Source organism: Dromaius novaehollandiae, chromosome Z (genome assembly GCF_036370855.1).
Source record: "Dromaius novaehollandiae isolate bDroNov1 chromosome Z, bDroNov1.hap1, whole genome shotgun sequence".
In the NCBI taxonomy this organism is placed as follows: Eukaryota; Metazoa; Chordata; class Aves; order Casuariiformes; family Dromaiidae; genus Dromaius; species Dromaius novaehollandiae.
This window is the reverse complement of record NC_088132.1, coordinates 31,591,309-31,611,522: the sequence shown is the minus strand read 5'-3', so window position 1 is coordinate 31,611,522 and position 20,214 is coordinate 31,591,309. Positions and strand designations below refer to the sequence as shown.

Sequence of the window (20,214 nt, the reverse complement as noted above, 5' to 3'; positions counted from 1 at the left end):
TGGGCATTAACCCCGGCGACTCCATTTGTAGTATCCTTACTCCTAAGTTAGTATTACACTAATATCCCAGCAGGATGTCAGGGTGAGCTGAATTATTGGAAGCACTGTCTTTAAGATGCAGTATTAAATCTAGATCTGGAGTATTTACAATCAGAGATCTCTATGGCACTGTAAACAAGGTTATCCCTGGAGTTCTGACTAAATTGCATTTTTGCAATTGCATTCTGTCAGCCTAAATTTTCACTGCAGCTCTGTTCAGATACTGCATACTCCTTTGCCTCGTCTCAAACTGTTGTAAAGTATTTGTGCACACGTCTAGAAGCCAACATGTTTCTAAGTGCTTGGAGAGGAAAACACAAGGTCTTGTAGCATCTTCAAAAGGCAAACTGCTTTTATGTGCCCTCGGACTTAAGAGTGGTATCACTACATTCCTCCCTTCAAGTGTAGGCCATACTCTGTTAATGTGAAGGCAGACATCCCAAACACTGCAGCATTAATAGGAAGCATCAGAAAAAGGTGGCCAGCAGTGACTTCAGTATTGTCAACTTCAAATGTTCAGAAAACTCTTGACCTAGAACCCATTTAAGGGTGGTACATTTGAGGATCTTTTTAGCGGCATTTGAATTCTAGGCACATGGGCTGTATTTTCAAGCTTTCCTTCATCAAGGAAACAGAACTAATAACTTTCCAGTGAAAGCCTGGAATTTCAGACTGACACTTGTCCCTCAAATGGTCAAGAGAACTGAGACCTCTGCACCCATGACAAATTACTTTCCCACTCCCTCCATCCTTTAGAAGCCTTTCCATACAGTTCTAGTGCCCTGTAACAATGCAAGACCAAATTTTGTGGCAAAACTATGCGTTAAAGCAAACACTTGTCTAGATGCCATGAATGCCTCAGCAAGCACTAATGCATAGGAGATATTGCACCCAGGAAACTAGGGAATTTTTACTCCTGCTACAGCTTTTCCCCTTATTAAAGGGGGATGTAAGAAAATTCTTTCTGGGACTCTAATTCTTTAGAGGTTTAGTAAGGCATGACCTCTTTTTTTATTATAATACTATGATTTGTAGGGGAAACTGCAGACAGACTGACAGCCAGCCTATCATCCTCTTTGTGCACAGACTTGTCTATCAAACTTGTCAAGCACAGCAGTGCAGCTGTTAACTCCCTATTCTCCATGCTTTTCTTCCAGAACTGGAATCGAGTAAATAACTTACTCTGGAAGATTACAGTCAATCTTCCTCAAAGAAAGCAGTCCAGTTCAATTTTAAATAAAATAAAAGCTATTTTTATCTCATTGTTATATCTGATGTCACTTAAATGTGTCCTATGAAATTCCCATAGAAAGCTAACGTAGTACAACACTAAAGGACTTTTCATAATTTGTCTACAAATAGCCACAGAACTTGAATTTAAATCTACTTTAATCAGAATTAACTTTTGAGTGTTAACACTGTTACCTTGTTGGAAACAGAGGCTGAAATATAATAATCTAGTTAAGACAGAGCTGCACAAATTTACAAAGAAAAATAATTAAAGATGTGAATTCCAGAAGTATCTTATTAAAGCCACAGGTGTGGATTTCAGAAGTCATTGCCATAAGACACAGAGGTATAGGCCTAAGAAGAAGCATTCTACAATAGTCACCCATACACATACTTCATGGGAAAATAGATTATGTTTAAATATATATACATATATATTTCCAAAGTGGACCAAGTGCTTCCTGAAAAAGATATTTTTGGAGCAGGATAAGTGCTGAGCTGACCAAAAGCCATTTGATGCACTTGTTAGAAAATAAAATATATAATTTAAAACATCCCTGCTTAGACTCATCTGCCTTGGCTCTAAGCAGCCTAGTAGGAAGTAGAAGGGAGGTAGAACGGGATCCATAAGGATCATCAAGACAACTCTACTTTATTTAGTCCTGCATTATGGGGACTTTCCATTTTACAAAAGCAGCAGTGGTTATAACCACTCAGAAAAGGCTACACAAGTTACATTAGCCGTGACTAAAGAAGTGGCTCCTGCGGGTATGGCAATTCCAGACCCTGTGCTGATCCCATGTAGTCTGTCATCCAGATTTCATTCATCATCTAATACTTCCCAATAAACTGATTCTTTAAAAAATTTCCCTTTGCAGAATTAAGGGTAGCTGCACAGAAAAAAATATGTTTTATGGCTTGACTGTTACAACACCTGGCTAATTTATTTGTGTGATCAAATCAATACAAGTCACTAGAGTTCTGTGTCAGAAACCAGGAGACTGTGGCAGGACCACAGGCTGAATGTTAATGTATCTAATGAAAATTTTTGAAGAGCAGCTGTTGATCATTTTTGAACCAAGAGAGCAAGTCAATTCAGCCTGAAGAAGTGATCTGACCCCAGGATCATGCACTGCTGTGCAAAAATGACAGAAGCTGCTTTTTACGAGTTGCCGATGCATGATAATCAGCATCAAGAAAACTAAGTGTAAGTTGTTGTGGGCATTTTATAGGAGAACAGTAAGGAAAACCAAATAAAATTCTGTTAAGATTTTGAGGGGTGAAATTGACGGGAACCAGAATGTAATCAGCCATTTTTCATTCCCTTGCTATTCTCTTCCCTTGTTTTCTTTTTGTTTGTTTTTATTCTTCAGCTCTCATGCGTGAAATCTTTGGATGCAGACAGAAGGCTGTTGCACATGCTAACTCATAACATGAAAGACAACAGTATAAAGGAACAATAGTACATAAATTGGAACTAATTTAAATGACCTTTCACCAATCTGCAAAAGTAGATAACACTGGATCATTTACAGATGATTCAGTTACAGGAGTGTGTTTTAGCTGATATGTTAATACATTTTAATTTAAGACTTCCTGTAACTAAAGTGTATTTGACATATTGGTATTCCCTCCTATTCTGTTAGCTTTGTACATAAACAAATAACTGCAACAGAAATGTGTGTGTAAAGAGGAAAGAGACGTGAATGCAACTGAAAAATAGGGAAAGACAATAAATAACTTCATTAAGAACTGAAAATCTTCTGAAGCAGATTAACATCTTTGTTAAAGAAAATAATGCAATTTTGATGCAAATACCAGAAAAAAAATAGTTTTCATGTTTAAACATTGGCATACTGTTAACAAACTGCAAGGGCCAGCTTCTTTAGCCTTAAGCCAAGGATCAGTTCTTAAAGCACCAAGTACAGAATTCACACTGACATCAATGCAAATTCCAGGTTCAGAAAGCTTTAACAACCAGGCCTTCAGTCCCAGCTGTGGCACGAACCTTACTGACAGTGGTGGAAGTTTTCATCATTAAGGAATCAAACACAGTATTTCCACTAAAGACATTTTAAAAGGCCCAGCTGAAGAACCCTGTAGTTTAAAACTCCTGATGAACACTTCACATGACAGCCACTAGAAAACATCTTAACTTTAGACTCCTTTTCTTTAAATCATTTCTTCAGGAAGGACTTGAAAGAAACTTGTGGCTTACTTGGCCCAAGTCTGGTACATACATCATCTCAGCCAGACACACAATAATCAGAGATAATGAGGCAACCTATTTTAGTCATTTTCAATGCAAGGAGACTGTGCATGGGCCATGGACTTGTAGCCCTCAGGATACAAGCAGTCAATCAAGCTTAAATGCTTGCATGCCTGCACACACATACAAGCTACCTGTATATGGGAATTGGCCTGGCCTCCTAATTGAACCCTCTAGCAAAGAGGCAAAGGAGATGTATCTGATGTCAAAGCGATGCTACTCTTGACTATATACCAAGAAATAAATGAGAACTTTTGCAAATCTCTGCTAGAAGTAGCTCAGGTTATTAACCTCTAGCAACTATATTATACCATTCACTAGCCTCAAGAAGGGAATTCCTGACTGTAGCTAAATGTCAAAGCTGCCATATGTAACAGAGCCAGTTGAACTGAATCCACTGTTAAATACACAACCAGTTCTCTATGTACCCAGAAAATAGAAACAGCAGCTGGAAAAAATCTTCCTACAGTATGTTTTTTCAGCATAGGCAAAAAGTAGAAAACTGTGGAAAACAAAGCTGTAGATTGTTCTGCTAGAAATAAAGGGTTTCTGTAAAGAAAAGCTGTAGTATCTAAGATTTTCAAGAAAGTATTTGTTTACTAGTAAGACACTAGAAGAGTCTTATATAAGAAGGCTTACTCTGGCATGAAAACTGCATGTGATAACCTCCACTTCTATTCTCATTTTTTATCTCATAAGCCTCTGATCCAGTTTACACTATAATTTAAACACTAAAGATAATTAGCTTACTTTCTAAGAGCCTTACTACTAACAAGATACATGATAAACTGCTTGGCCAGTTTGGATCATAGCATATCTTTTATTTGCTTTTTGCCTGCACTTTATCTATTTAAATAGGTCATTTCTTCAGGTGAGAAACTTGCTTCCTCTTAGTTCTTCAAAGAAAGATTTAAATCAGCCGCACTTACTGAGAGAAATAAAATGGTGTCTGCACATGTTATTTACTATTCTTGACTCAGAGCTGGTCATCCTAGTTTTTCATTTACAGCACACAAGGTACCTACACAAGGTAGGTAGCTGCAAAACAGAAATAGATGAGATACGGAGAGCTCTGACTAGATGCATTAAAGGCTCTGTTTATGCCTTGAGGCTACTTCAATATCCAGGTGGTGCTTATTTCACTTAGTAGTGAAATTTGTAGTTACTGCTCTCCCTGTGAGGTTTGTATAACAAAACTAAATATGTCCAACATATCACAGGAGGGATGGGTGGGAGGGGTGTTCTCCATGTGTAAGCACGATCACTGAGCTATAAGACTATATTTTTCATTACCTTTAAGTTATTTTTGTGTCATGAGACAACAGTGAATCAGCATACAATACACACCGACACTGCAAACAGACTCACAAAGCCCTTAGTCTTGTGAATAACCTTGAAAAACTAAAAGGACTGAAAAACAAAGTGGTCACGTGGAAATACTTCAGCAAGTTTTGAAACTGTAAACTCTCCTCTGTCAGTAAGAAAAAGAAAGAAAAAACAAAAAGAAGCCACATCAGGAGTTTAAGAGCACTTACTAGGGGAAAAAAAAAAGAGATGAAACCAACAATTGCACCTTGACTCTTTTAAGGCTGTAAGCAATTCTCTTTAAAACAACTGTTTAAAAGCAATTTAATTTTAGCTAGCATATAGCACGATAAACTTGTAATTAGAATTCTAGAGTAAAAAGCCTTTTAAGTGATAATTAATAACCATGTTATCTCTAACTAAATAATACTTGGCCAAAAAAAACCCCATTAAAAATACTAGCACTAAACACTTGTAGTAAATTGATAATAACATGTTGCTTTATAAATAATCACTTGTAGTAAATTGATAATAACATGTTGCTTTATAAATAATCACTACATACCCTAAACAGGGTGGTATGCTACTTATATAGGCCAAGCTACTCTTGTCAGATATTTTGTTCTGCTGTTACAAATAAAAGGATTCAGGTTACATAATTACAGCTGGCGCTCTGTTTCATTAGCCAATACAAAACAAATAAACTATTCTACATCTGTGTCTAATGATTTTTCTTCCTCTTGAGATGGTAGGAATCTGAATGTCTTATCCACAACACAGAGCAACTCAACTGTTAAGTATTTATCTAAGTTTATCTTTAAAACTGTAAATTACATTGCTGTGAAGAAAGTTGTATGAATCTTGAATGCTGCATCATGATTAACAATGACAATGTACCAATCGATTCTCCTTAAGACATTAAAAAAGACATCACTCTGATGAGCACTATGTTTTCATGATATAAACGTTTCTGTATTTAAAGATCTGTAAAGAAAGATGAGAAAGGGAAAGGAGGGAAAGTCTTCCTAATCACAACTCACATTGTAGGACTTTATGGCTTTAGTGGACCACATTCTTAGACAGTCAGTACTGTCCAGAATTTCTGAAGACAACAGATACGGATTCTTTCTTTCCATCTAAGCCAGTGGAATTTATATCAGTATTTTTAATAAGTATATATTTAAATGAATAGTTGTAAGCTTAAACTTTCAAAAATGATGGCTAATTTTGAGTGATTCCTCTTTCAGAGAAAAAGTCATTGTTAAACTTTCTTAGTTTCTCTTCCTTCTCTGTAAAGTGGGGGATGATGGCAATTTATGTTTGTATTCTAGTAATACTTGAGAACCCCAATCAAAAATTAGAACTGTATTGTTTTAGGGGCTATTTTCTCTTCTTTAGAGAACCCTTTGACATCCTTAGAAGAAAGCTGTTAGTCATCAATAGGATATTGCTGAAACCAAATGTTAACAATATGCTTCTTCAACTAGTTTAAGATGGCCAAACAGCATAAAAAAGAGATGTCTTGAGGTAGCCTTGATTGGCTTAGGTGGAAATGTTTACCAGCTCCAGTGGATAAGCTGGCCTTCTCAGTGACTTTGTTTCAAGTCAAATGAGAATGAGCTCTCTGGAGTCTAAGTACAAGATCAACTACTTGCAATACCAGGCCTGGACTGTGTCCTGTGAGTATGTGACACCCTGCCTGAGTCTTTCCATGAGCAGACTCATCCCTCTCTGTAGTCCTGCACAGAGACTGTGATAGCAGATCCCCTGGAGCAGCACCACCTCCTGAGGAGGCTCTAATTGCCAGTTCCAAAGACAATGACCCTGCTCCAGGCTGCAATGACATCTAGGTGCCAAGCTGCTCCCCCTGCTCCTGCCTAGCAAGGCCTGTGTTACCCAGAGATTTCACTGCAGCTGTAACACAGCAAGGTTACGTGGCCAGCCTGCCCACTTCAGCCTCAAGAAGCGCAAAGCATGTCAAGGCCAACCAGCTCTGCTTGCTCTGCTACATCCTGAGGTAACAAAGGGTAAGCAGGGTGCTCCCCACCACTATTGTTTAGGGGCCACAAAATGCTGCTGCACAGTCCAGATTTGGCTCAGGACTGCTAGTTGAAGTGATCTGTTTGATAGGATAAAGTATACGTAACTAACTGTTAAGTGAACAAAGAAGTCTGATAGGAACAACATGGAAGGAAGACTGCCCAAGTTCTTACCTAACAGAACATAATCTTCACAGTATTCAGAAATCCTCTACCAATTTGAGCTCATTCAAAACTATTGTGAGGACATTCTGGACCACAAGATTAGTCCTGGAAGTGTGCAGCCATACCAAAGTATACAAAAAGTGCTTTACTAACATTCAAAGTGTGATTTACTATATCAGAAAAGTGTTATTATGATCACAATTAACCTGGTAAAGCCACAGGTTAGATCTATACCATGAAATAAATGTCCTTGCTGAAACGAGAGGGTTAGATCAGTGGCAGGATAGTTCTGCCTGTATATATGAGCTAGAAACTTGTACATGGCTGTATCAGCCAGGGATTGCTTCCCCTCATATTGTGATTTACGCTGCAGTGCTGTTTTCTTCATTGTTAATCTGGCATAAAGCATTTAAGAGCCTTGATGTCCTTTTTGGCAAGAATTTTAAAACAGTTAGGGCTACCTCAACTGCGGTGTTCAATTATATTGTATCATCACATGTAAATGTCTTATCTAGAACTAATTTGACCTTTCAGACATTCTGAAGTTAGAGATAATTTCTTTCACTGAGCACTATCAGAGGAACAGTAGGAAAGCACTCCCTGCTAGGGAAGGCCTATTGAAAAGCAGCTGGGGGTTATAGTGGACCTCAGGCTGAATTCAAGTCAATAATGTTGTGCTGTTGCAAAAAAGATAACCACAGTGCCAGAATGTTTAAACAGATGTACAGCCCCTGAGATGTGTGAAGTGAACCTGCCACTTAGCTGAAATAATGTGTCTAGTTTTAAGCTCTGGACTTTCTGAATAATGGAAACCATCTGGAAAGTCTAGAGGAAAATACAAAAAATGTATTCTAGAAGTTCTAGAAAACATGACCTATGAGAAGAAAGAATTGGAAAAAAAGGATTGTTTAGTCTAGCAAATAGAAGATTGAGGGCAGCCTTGCAATAGCCTGCCCAGTGACAAAAACTTCGTGCAGCAAAGGGATTGACCTGTTCCATGTGCTCACTTCCAACAGCGTAAGAAGCAATGGGCTTAATCAAAAGTACAAGGGATTTGTGTTTGAGAAACATTAACAGTATAGATACTGGGTCAGTTTGCCAAGGGGCACTCCAGAATTAACACCATCAGAGGGCCTCAGAAAGGAGAATAACTTCCAGAGATCCACCCAGTCCTATTCCCTCTCATACTACTTTTCCTCTCTCTGTTAAGAAAAAGGTACTGTCCTCCTCATGAACTTTCAGCTAACAAAATACACCCTTACAGATTGAGATATTCTTCATCTGTCTGGTGTTTTTCTTATTTTAAGAAGGTCTGCTCAGTTCATTCATTTCTATGTGTTGTTTCTGTACCAATATGAACATCTGTACTGCTCAGTATCCTCTATTCTCTGTTCACCTGCCAAAGTCAAATAAAGTTCTACTTTTACTTCAAAACAGGAAAACAGGCTCTGCCCTTTCTGATGCAGCGGCTTGACAGTTCCTAGAAGACAGATGTTTCCAGCTCACTCGCAGTCTGCTGAACTGTTGCGGCATCCTGCAAAGTGAACTCTGATCTCGAGACCTTACAATAACATCAGTGCTCTGATTACACATAATTTCTGGTCGGTTTGGTTTGGTTTTGTTATGTTTTCCAGGAACAAACTGCATTCTGGCTCACCCTGATATGCGATGATTTTGGCAGCTGATTTCTCTCTTTATTTACTCAAAGGCCCCAAACTCATCAACTCCTCCTTAAGTGAGTGAAGCATCTGCAGACGTGGAGTGCTCAGCTGCTGACCTTGCTGCTATTGGAGGTGGATCTGTTCCAGGAATAGAGACGATACCCTCCCACCAAGCCTCATACTTCATCACGGTCACATCCCCCCTGAGTTTTCTGTCTGGCTCCGCCTTTCTTTTCTTCCGTTTTTTCCAGGCCAGGAAAGCCAGGCAAAGACGGCAAGAGCTGGAGTGAGGCCACTCAGCCATGGCATATCCTCCGGCAGACCCCGTCACGCAGCAGATCTGCAGCACGCACGTCTTGCAGCACCCGGAGCCGGAGGAACTGCGAGAGGCCGCCCAGTGTCTGGTGGTAGATGCGGACGGGAAAAAGATCCCCTTCAGGGCCCTGTACGGGGAGCAGAAAGCGATCGTGGTGTTTGTGCGGGTGAGGAGAGAGGAGTTTCCAGGCAGGATTAGCATGCCTGTCTGGAGCTTAGAGGCACTTAAGCAAACTAGAAAACAAGATACATGCAGGGAGCTCCAGCTTGGCTATAAATGGAGAAGGCCTTAAACAGGCTAGGCTGGAGCAGAGAGAAAAGAAAATATTATAAAGCAGATCAGTTGTTTTCAGGAACGCCGATTCTTTGGTAAAAAGATATAACTTTTATCTGAAGGGAAAGGAGTCTGCTACCATGTGTTTAGGGAAACAACTATTATGTTCCCTGATTTCCCTGTCTGATAAGCCAGCTGTCACATTCCTAGTGTAAATAACAGCAAGGCCTCAAACCCAGTGTCCCTGTTCAGCTTTGGATAAAACCAAGATCCTAATCCGAATTTGACTGTTGCAGTGAAGTTTAGTCTCTCCTGTTCCCAGTTTCTGGTCACCTCCAAGATGGTTTGTGCCTCAGGTCAGACTCCGATGCTTCAGTGTTATGCAGTTATGTCTTTCTGACATGTCCAACTGGCTATGTTGCAGAATTTTTTATGTTACACCTGTAAGGAGTATGTAGAAGACCTGGCAAAAGTCCCCAAGAGTTTTTTAGAAGTAAGTACAATGCCCTTAATATGTATTTGTACATGGGGTTGCTGCAGTCACACAGGTCTCTTAGCTCCTGCTGCAAGTTTGCATGGTGTTTAAGCCTTCTAGGAATAAAACAGTAGCTCAAAACAAAGTTAGTACTTTCATCGCTACAATTTGCTACAATTACCATAATGCATCTGCCTAGGAGACGCGTGAAGAAATCCATTGCGCTACGGGCTCATTTGCAGCAGCATTATTTCTCCCTGCACTATTAGCTTGATGCTGTTTTTTTGCCTGTGTTCTGAACAGTTAGATGAGATTTGACAGCCATTTCTTTCTAAATTAGTACTGCTCTGGGCAGCCACCTATTCTACCACCACTACCTACCTACTGCCCTTTCTACTATGCTGGTACAGCTGACTGATAGTGGTGCATGGAATGAGATCAGGAAGTTGATCTGGATTAAAAATAGTCTTTTTCTACAGGTTATTTGTAAGCTGCACCAGTTCTGTAACCTGTTCACCAGGCAGCTGCACAAACAGAAGTGACATAGTGACAGAAAGGAGAAATGGAGTAGGCAGGGGCTGCTACACACTGGTATTTGCTGAGTGGTAAGAGATACCAGGGAGAGACAATGATCCTCTGCTAAATTAGAAAGAACAATCTGTCTCTTCTAGTCTGCTGATTGAAATTTTGTCATATTTTGCTCCCAACAGCAGCATAGCTGATGACAGAGACCCAGCAGGCCTTAGATGTAATAGGAACTTGGAGATGTAGAGGAGCAACTTCTTCAGGATCCCTTCTCAGCAGAGAAGCTTCAGCTCCCCTTCTCAGGGCAAGATTTTTTCTAAATCATTTAGTTAATGTTACTCAGTATGACATTTTTTAAATTTGGCTGCTCAAATAAATATACAGAGAGAACAAAATTCTTCCTTGCTTTTTTTAGTACGAGTATTTGATTTTTAGGAGGACTGCTTTTGCTAAAAAGCAAAGTCAAAGTGATTCTACTGGGGATGGACAAGCATTGTATCATAATATTCAAATAATCTTAAATTCTATTAATGTATTACTGGCATCTAAATAAACTTACGTTTTGGCCTGTATTTTAGGCTCAGCCCTTGTGTTGCATCTGCAAAAGATATCAGTTGCAGTCAGTTGCAAACATGCTTGCAGTCGGTTGAAAACATGACTCTACTAATGTCACAGAGAACATAAAATTTACGTATCTGTAACTTTACAGTTACCTTTAAAAAATAACTTATCCCTTAATAAATTAGTACAGCCACTTACTGTAGGTGACAGACAAAAGTAAGTGCTCTAAGTATGTAAGTGACTTTAATTTCAAATAATTTTAACTCAGTATACCCCAATGACTAACTTGGAACACTAGATTCTGCTCATGTTTTGCAGCCATGCAGAAATAGAGTTCCTCTTTATAGTTTCAATATCTATGTTCTGTTCTAGGATGCAAATGTGAGGCTTATAGTTATTGGACAGTCATCTTATCATCACATCAAGGTAAAGTAGTCATTAAGTAACGTAATTAAGTAAAGAGTATATTCTATTGTATTTTACATTTTAACAATTTGCACTGAAGGATTTTGTTCTAGGGAAAAGATGGACATTTACAACCACAGAAAAATGAGCTATTATTTTCCATGAGGCAATCCTAATAGAAGTACATGAATAAAATAAATAACTAAAAATTTTGGTTTAAAATCCACTAAGAATTGTTCAGGAAAATCTTCGCTTGATTTCACTGGAAGCTGTGTTTTAGTAAAAGCTTCAGGACTAAAAATTTTTGGCCTTTAATTTCATTTAACATGATGGATTCAGAGGTTTTAAAACCAAGATTTTTTCAGAATATTTTTCCACTGTCAGTAGACTCTAATTAATTACTATCTTAAACTAAAACATATTTTTTCTATGTACATATTTTGCAGCCCTTTTGCAGTTTAACTGGGTATATACATGAAATGTATGTAGATCCACAAAGAGAAATTTATAAAACACTTGGCATGAAAAGAGGTGAAGGTAACAACACACCAGGCACATCAGGTAAGAGTAATTTTCTCTCCTTGATTTGTCTTACAAAGAACAAAAGAATGCTCTGATAAGATAGTATGATTATGATGGAAATAGGAAGGGAGCTGCCCACCAGACCATCTCTTGTAGGCTGTACTTCACTTTGTCTAAACTTTGAGAAACTTGTGTTTCTACAGTAATCAGGAAATTGTAGGCTATTCATAGCAACAACTTAATTTTGGTTTTGCCTTATGTAGTTTTGTATTTCTAGGTAACAAGTATTTTGCTGTTTCATTTAGTGCAGAGCCCTCACGTAAAATCAAACATGCTCTCGGGAAGTATTAGGAGTATGTGGAGAGCGATGACTGGCCCAGCTTTCGATTTCCAAGGAGATCCAGCTCAGCAGGGAGGAACTTTGATTTTAGGCCCAGGTGAGCTTGTTTGTTCTGTCTGTAAGTTACAGTCCCCTCCTTCAGCTGTTTGCCTTATCTGCTTCTGTCTTGGCCGCTATCCTGAGGCTTCCCAAGGAGGAAGGAGAGTTGTGTGTTGGCTGTGTGAGTCTGTTATCCGGAAGAACCCTGCAGAAGTGGCATTGCATTGTTTCCCCTCCCACAGAAAGGGCACAAAGCTGATCACCATCCTGACCAACAGGAGCGTTGCCTTCAGTGTAGTGGAACAGTGGGCTTGAAGTTTGGAGGGTTTTCTTTTTTTTAATGACAACTCCATGTTTGCTTACACTCTGCTTTTACATTTGATCTTAGGCATTTAATGTGTTTTTAGCACAGGAATAAAGCATGGAGGGAAGCTGTAACATGACAAAATCATCTCTTTGAATCATTGGGAAGCATCCTGCTACAGCAGATTTAATTCAGTTACATCCCTCAATTCCCCTTCTGTCTATAACTTAAAAAATCTTCATTAAAAATCCATGCCATAGTTTAAAATACAGTATATTGCGAAATCTACAGAGCTACTGCACAGTTTCACAAGAACTAGTAGGAAATCGGAATGCTTCTTTAATTCACTTATGTCTTAAAATAAATGAATTTTTTTTTCAACTATTTACATTTTTTTCTCATTCCATTCCAGGTAATGAAGTTCATTTTTTGCACCTTGATAAACACAGGTTGGATCATGCTCCCATTAACACAGTTTTGCAGCTGGCAGGAGTTAAAACAGTAAATTTCACAAACAAATCCCAGATCATTGACATATGACACTGAGACAATATATCATTGTTTGTTTGTTATAAGCTACAAGGACAATATTCCAGAGAATTCCCACCAGCATGAGTACTGTTGTGTCTTTATGGGACATCTGAAACCGTATCTAGAATACCAGCGCACTGAATAAACTACCTTGCCTTGAAGATGGACACAAAAGTGCTATTTCTATTGTATGTAAGATAAAAATATCTGAGTCTTACTGCAAAAATTCCTTTTGCTTATTATTTTCTAATCAAACAATCTTGTTAGCACATTTTAAAAATCTTTGTTCAGGATGCACTAAATGATGGTGGAAAAACCTCCAAACCTGGCTTTGCTCAGAAGGAACTTGGGATTCTTGCCTTTTGGTAGATCATACTGGCTTTTCAATTCAATACTTTTCAGTGATATTTTAAAGGTCCCAGCACTGTGCAACAAACATATTAAAATATACCTTGAAAAATCACAATTGCAAACAGTGAGACTTAAGCTTATGCATACTCTTGTATCTTGCACTGACAGACACTACAAAATACTTTTTATAATTTTAAATAAATATTTTAAATATATCAGCTGTTGTCTGCAGTTCTTTTCTGTCCACACAAAAAGGTAGGTTTATAAAACAGGGAGAGGTGTGTCTTAAACATGTTTCTGATCAGACTGTCAGTTTTAAAGTAGGCCATAGTTGGTTAACTGTCTTCCTATGGATATTCGCAGAAAAATTTTCACTTGTAGGTAAATTTTCCCTTGGTCTCTCAGAGCAAGAGGTCTTTGAAAAAATATCCATAGTTAATTCTGTCACAGACAGCAGAGCTGAGGACAATAACATTTTGGTTTGTGGTTGTCTGATTTCTCATTACCTTTTTTCTGGCAATATTTATGTTCAGAATCTATTGCTTTCATTAGAGTAGAGCTTCCCCTCTGTTATCCACAAGCTGCATTTTAGCAATTTTAAAATGAGATTGTCTGAGATTTATGGAGGAGCGCATCCTCCTCTGCAGCTTATGAGTTTTGGCCTTCACTGTAAACTGCTACTATTCATACATACCTCAACTGCGAAACCTTTCCAACTTTAATCCTTAACAATAATGCAATTGTAAAATGGTTTTCTATGAAGAGGTTTGTCCCTGCATCCTTTAAGGTCATGGGTAGGCCCAGAGTAAACTCTTGAGGGCTCTACACCATTAAGATCATGTGAAATTAAATGCAATTTCTTTGGCCAAAAATAAAACTCATGCTTAAAAAAAAAAAGATATTAAGTAATGTAATTCCGGCAAAAGGTACTATCCCACAGCAATTTATTAATTATACACATATGTTTTATAGATGATTCAGATGTTTGAGAGAAGGATATTATTACTGTGAAAATATTGTATTCAATTCCCTACTTTGATTAAACAGCACTCAAAACAGGACTAGAAGTGATCATGTGCAGACTTTGAACTCTCATGATGTCAGGGTTGGCCTGAGCCTTCCTCAGTATTTAGCATAATAGACTGACCAGCTCAAGAGCCTTTCTGGCAGCTATGATTCACAAGAGTAAGGTCTGCTTTTAATGAACCACTGCCTCTATATTCATAAATAAAGAACTATCCTCTCCTCTTTCCAGGGTTCCTGCACCTTAACAACATTTCTGAGTAAGCCAGAAACTCTGGATACTGACTGCCTGTATGCTACTGAAACCACAGCAAAAAGCAAGCTAGAAAACTGTTCCTGTGTTTGTGAAGCACGAGTGCTATTAGAAATGCAGAAAATTTAAAACATATTCAAAGTGAAAGAATGATAAATAACCAGCTTCTTTGTAGTGTTTCCACTCTAATTCATTTATCTGATCATCACTGTCAAGGATACTGAATTTAGCTCCACTTTTGTTTTGCAGCCATTTCATTTTCATGTTCTTGGTGCCGCAGTGCTTTGATTTTAAAGGAATTGTTTGGCTGGTTGTTTTTCTGCTTGTTTTGCTGTCAGTAGAATTAAAAAAATATGATAGGAATACTTCTACTGCCAAATTTTACGTACAAACTGCAAATAAAATTAACTATACCTAAAAGAAATGTGTACCTTTAAAAGGGATTGGAAGGCATTAGGTTGTAGTTTGACAGCTCTATAGATTGAAGTCATCTGTCCTCACCCATTTCAATACTGACAGGAACCACGCCATGGCCTCTGTATTATCCCAGCAAAATCACTTCTTCTTCAGAAAGCAAAGACAAACAAAAAGAGAGAAAAAGACACAGAGGAGGAATCAGTAGAACAATCCTAATTAAGGCATAAGCCCTACATTTGTTGCATGCAGATCGACTATTGCATCTGCCCACAGCTTCACTGGAGCTCTGTGAGACAGCAATCCCCCTCGTGCATAATAAATTGTAAGAACAATCACCATGTTTCTTCATAAGAGAAATGATTTTCAAAATGTCAGCACAATTTTAAGTCTCTTGTGCTATCTGAAAAAGTATTTTTAAAAAGGGATGCAGCAGAAGGTGGAAAAGAGTGGGACATAATTGCTGACCTCATACTCAGCTGAGGGTAAAGTACTTTCAGTGAGGGCTTTTGGCATGGCCAGTTAGACAGAGATGGGAGGCTGCAGTTTTTAGAAGTTGTTTCAACTATGCTCTTGGTTTATTTGAGCACCTACTTAAAATACTAGTGTATTTTAAAGTATCGTTGTGCTTGAGAAGTAGATACAAAAATAACTTTTCAAATAAATCACTTACATCTTCAGGACAGAAGAGGGATGCGTGTACTGGATTGTTTTCTTTCCAACCACATCAGTTGGTCTAACAAGAAAGATAAAATCTCTCCACGGAATCCTTGCTTTGTATATATTGTAATAGGTATCTGAGAGACTGACACACGTCAAGAATGCAATTTAAAATAATCCCTTCCAGCGAAGGCACAGTTTTACCTAAGAGCCCATGTTCCAGGCCTTCTTCTGGGGGCAAACCCCTCACGCTGCCTCACAGGTGACGACACCATGCCCGCAGCTTCCACCTTTATGCCCCAAGGAGCCGTATTTCAGTGGCGCTACCTTCCGCGTACCCCCGTCCCCAAGAGAGGGGCACGGAGGCAGCAGGCGCCCCTCCGAGCACCGAGGAAAGGGCGGCGCGGCCCCGTGCCCGGCGAGGGGTGAGGGGGAGTCTACCGTTATTTAACAGCCATGTGTCTGGGGGGCCCCCTCCCCGAGCCCCTGGCTGACCCCGCGGAGGTGCCTGGGGGCCGCCACGGAGCCTCGCTTACACGCTGTTGCGGGGCAGCCATGAGCGGGGCCCCGCGCGGCGGCGGAGGGGCGGGCGGCAGCCAGGCCGTTAACGGCCGCGCTCGCGCCCCGTCCCCGCGCTCCCGCACACCCCCCTCAGCCCACCTGTTACGGCCGGCCACTATGACATCACCGCCCCCACCGCTCCGCGCTGGTGACGCCACGCCGCCGTGACCCAATCAGCAGCAGCGGGGGGGGGGGGGCGCGGGGAGGTGGCGGCGCGCGGCCGCCGGTTCGGGGCGGGGGGCGGTAGGTGCATGGGGCGGCGGGAGGGGGCGGTGTCCGCGGAGACGCGTCAGCCGCCGCCGCGGCGGGGTCCCACCCCTGCCGTCCCCTCCCCTCCCGGCCGTCCCTCCCTCCCTCCCTCCCTCCGGCAGCCCGGGCCCCGCGGGGAGCGGCGCGGCGCGGCGCGGCGCGGCGGGGATGAGCCGCGCCGCCTCGCACCCACCGTAGCGGCGCGGCCGCCTCCGCCATGAAGCGGAAGAGCTGGGCCGAGGCGCGGCGCCGCGCGGCCCCGGCGCCCCCGGCTCTGAAGAGAACTCGGAGCGCGGCGGCCAGGGCGGCGGCGGCGGCGGGGGGGGGCGAGGCGGAGCAGCGGCAGCCGCCCCCCGCCGCCCCGGAGACCTGCGTGCAGCTCGCCGGTGAGGAGGCGGCGGCGGGGCGCGCGGCGGGCCGAGGCGGCCCCAACACCCCCCCCCCCCGGGGGGCTGCGAGTTGCCGCCGCGCAACTTGGCCGTTGCCGGCGGGACGGGACGGGACGGGACGGGGCGGGGCGGGGGGGCGGCGGCCCCCGGGCGGGGGGTGTAACCGCCACCGCCGCCGGGGAAAGTTGGTGTGCGGGCGGGGGGCGGCGCTGCCCGGCGCGCCCGAGTTTCGGGCTGTGGGGAAAGTAGGATGGTGCTGTTCCAAAGTTGGCTGCTCTTGTCGCCGGGTGTGGCGGGTGGTGCCTCCTGGTGTCAGCGAGTGTCGCTGGGCAGCGTGTGGGCAGCCCGGCCCGGCCCGGCCCGGCCCCCATCCAGCGAACAGGTCAGCGCGGCCCGCGGTGGACAGCGGCCGCCCGGGTCGGAGCAGCCTGGCCCCGAATAGGCCCCGCGGACCGCTGTGCTTTCGCGTTCGCCCGCTTAAATAACACAGCGGAGCACCTAGCATCTGGTTGCGTTTTTCTCTGGGATGTCCTCATACACAGCAGTATGTAGTATAACAAACTTGATTAAAATGCGGTAGCTTCTTAGATTTAAAAATCTAAGATTCTCTCTCTCTCTCTTTTTTTTAACTACGTATATTGGCTGCTGTTTGCACGTGTCTAATAACGGCACAATTATAGTCTAATCTTTATTTCACCAATATGATGTATTTGTTTTTTAACAGAGAAGCGATAAAACAATAAGCCCACAAGCTTACCTGTCCATTCAGCCGTTTTAAAACTTATTTCAAGTCTTGAACTGGCAGCTCTGCCTTTTTGATAGTGTGGTGCTGGAAATGGATTAACGTTTCTGTATTGGGATAGATAAGGACGTAAGGCCCTGCTCTTGCACATAGGCATACTGGTAAATATTTTGTACTCTCTATAGGCTAAAAGATCTGCACTAGCTTGTCTGCTTACAGAAACAGTGCGAAACTCATTAAGAACACTGCACGCTACCCTCGTTTTCATCTTTGCTAATGACAACAGTAGTAAACAAACCCAAATACCGGTAAAGACTGCTGAATGTAGCATGTTTTCTTGGCTGATGTTACATTCATACACAATAGATCTGTTAATCCATTATGTGCATAGATTTAATACTCAGAATACCTACAATATTTATTGCACTTCTTTCTTTATTTCCTAGTGAGTTTTGTCTATCAACTGTGTGTCTGAATCACCTTTAAAAAGCACTCTAAATATTTTTTCTTTGCTATTAAGAGTAGTTCAGGAAAACTATTCTTTTTTAAAAAAAATTTTATTATAGTCTGTTAAGCTGCAAGGAAAGTCGTACCGTTTTGTCTTTGTCAACTAATGCATGGACTTGCTGGTATGAATTCAATTTGCTGGGTCTGAATGCATTTCTGCAGTTTATTAGAAGCATATCCTTGTGATCTCTCAAAGCACCAGTTTATATAACTTAAAGAAAACCTAGCGAATTTGTTTGAGATGCTTGAAAGCTGTTGATTTCCTTTCTGTGGCTGTTTGTCCTTGCTCTAATTGTATAAGCAGCATTTTAAAGAAAATGTGGAATTGTAAGACATAGACTTTGGGCAAAAAGTGTGCATTTCTCCCTCACCTCTTCTCTGCAGTTAATTCCAGAATTAATTTGGCAATGACTATATCTGGAATTAAGTTATTTTAAGTGATAAAAAACAGTGGGGCATTTTTTGAAGGTTGTTTCTCCTGCTGCTAAATGGATATCCACTTTGTTTACAGTGAGGAACTAACTTAAAAGGTGATCTAAGCTGTATCATGTATGCCTTTTTTTTTTCCTCATTTAATTGAGAATCACTTTACTTGTACAGCCATTTGGAGTTTTCATGAAATAGCATTTGGTTTAATATGCTCATTCATGAATTCATTGGTTTCAACAAAAAAAAAAACAAGTTTTCTTTCAGCATTGCTGGTTTGTTGCTATAAAGCTTGTGCATTTTGGAAGAAACAAAGTTTTCTGGGAATGATGAGAACACTTTTATTGGATGTCGCTAAGCTTTTCAAGATTTTGACTATCAATATTTTCAGTTAGTTTTCATTATACAGCTGCCTCAGCACAAAAGTTGTATTTACTCTTTTATCAAAATGATCTCACTTACTTGTGAGTCTTGAACTGAAGATTTAAAAAGTGAGTTTCAGGATTTTACATTCTAATCCAGCAGTGAAAGTGCATGAACATGTGTGACGTAGGCTTGTAAATCTGACAGGAGCAGCAGCACAAGGACTATATATGTGATAAGTAAAATAACACGTTGTTGATCAGTCATGACGTGACCCTGAAAGAACTTTTCATGGTTGTCTCTTAAATAAAAAGTTCCTTTAACTTTTTAGTGTGTCTTCATTTTCTTTTTCAGAAGGCCAGGCTCTTGCTATACTTATCAACAATATCACGACTTAAATTTGAAGTATATTGTAGTGATGAGTGACTGAACCCTTTCAAGGATAGAATGACTTAAGAAAAAAAAAAACTTGCATTTTTACTTTTTTTACTTACGTTTTGACATTGCAACAGCATTTATGTCTTTTGTGTTTTCTATTGTGTCTCCTTCATATTTTGGAGCCTTTTAAATCTAGCTTATAATAAAATATTGTGTGCTAATTCTGAACTTATAAATACACTGCATTTTTGCTACAATAGTAAAAAAAAAAAAAAAAAAACCCAAAAAAAACCCCTCCGGTTACGTCCCTGATAATTCAAAACAGACTTGAGCTGTTTTCAGTTGTACTGTCAGTCTCCTCTACATTTTTCATGTGAGGCATCTGTTTAACAATCAAATATAAAATTTCTCTGTTTATGAAATAATCTTTGCTGTTTGAATACAGACTTGTCCACAATAAGTGCCTGCTCAGTGTTTAGTTGGCTCTTGAATTATTGAAATTTTTTTCTCAAAGGCCTTTACCGCAGATCCTAGAAACATCAGGCTTACTGAGAGTAAAGCAAAGGAGATTATTTTATGTCATCTCTAAAATTACATAAACCTGGTTATGGAGTGGTAGCTCTCAGTATTCTACACAGACATTTCCACGAAACACTGTTGATCTGAAAAACAAGTGAAATGCTTTTCTTCCTGTACGCATGCTGCAGTCAAATGCGTGATTATAGCTTGTGTAGACATGCTTGTACTAGCTTTAATTTCACCACTTCGTGTACCAGCAGCAGCGAAGCTGGGGTAGCGTAGCCTTCAGTTAGGGGTATACAGGCTTATTTTGCACCTGGGAAGCTTACTGAAGTTAATAGCCTGCAGTGAAGTCCATGTTTCTGTATTTTAAACTGTTT

At 40.7% G+C, this 20,214-nt stretch overlaps 2 protein-coding genes and 1 long non-coding RNA gene across 12 annotated transcripts in view; 2 read left to right on the top strand and 1 right to left on the bottom strand.

Moving 5' to 3' along the window:
* Window positions 1-16,459, bottom strand: part of LOC135325139 (uncharacterized) — a 38,298-nt gene extending 21,839 nt beyond the window's left edge. The window contains exons 1-2 of the long non-coding RNA XR_010386327.1: window positions 16,361-16,459; window positions 15,058-15,190 (exon numbers count right to left, since the gene is read on the bottom strand). This is a non-coding gene — a long non-coding RNA (uncharacterized LOC135325139). The remainder of the gene's footprint in view (window positions 1-15,057; window positions 15,191-16,360) is intronic.
* Window positions 8,575-14,716, top strand: LOC135323475 (peroxiredoxin-like 2C). Of its 6 annotated transcripts, none has more exons than XM_064502782.1 (6): window positions 8,575-9,190; window positions 9,722-9,790; window positions 11,231-11,284; window positions 11,710-11,824; window positions 12,091-12,222; window positions 14,606-14,716. In XM_064502782.1, exons 1-6 carry the CDS (start codon window positions 9,011-9,013, stop codon window positions 14,635-14,637), a joined length of 582 nt encoding a protein of 193 aa, XP_064358852.1. In that variant the 5' UTR covers window positions 8,575-9,010; the 3' UTR covers window positions 14,638-14,716. The 6 variants fall into 6 exon arrangements, with proteins under 6 accessions (XP_064358852.1, XP_064358850.1, XP_025948307.1 ...); XM_064502780.1 differs by lacking the exon at window positions 14,606-14,716 and adding an exon at window positions 12,881-13,565 and having other exon boundaries at window positions 8,776-9,115; XM_026092522.2 differs by lacking the exon at window positions 14,606-14,716 and adding an exon at window positions 12,881-13,565 and having other exon boundaries at window positions 8,777-9,112.
* A 182-nt stretch (window positions 16,460-16,641) lies between the features above and the next one.
* LOC135325137 (dual specificity protein phosphatase CDC14C-like) overlaps window positions 16,642-20,214 on the top strand; it is a 46,019-nt gene continuing 42,446 nt past the window's right edge. For all 5 annotated transcript variants that reach the window (XR_010386326.1, XM_064502777.1, XM_064502775.1 and 2 more), the window contains exon 1: window positions 16,642-16,896. Coding sequence is in view for 4 of the 5 variants with exons in the window: in XM_064502777.1 (XP_064358847.1) it covers window positions 16,728-16,896 (169 nt within the window). In the remaining variant the exon portion in view is untranslated. The remainder of the gene's footprint in view (window positions 16,897-20,214) is intronic.

Coding starts and splice junctions, on each gene's coding strand:
- LOC135323475 (XM_026092518.2), top strand. CDS start 9,011: ATGGCATATCCTCCGGCAGACCCCGTCACGCAGCAGATCTGCAGCACG. Junction 9,191..9,721: donor CGATCGTGGTGTTTGTGCGG/GTGAGGAGAGAG, acceptor GCTATGTTGCAG/AATTTTTTATGTTACACCTG. Junction 9,791..11,230: donor TCCCCAAGAGTTTTTTAGAA/GTAAGTACAATG, acceptor GTTCTGTTCTAG/GATGCAAATGTGAGGCTTAT.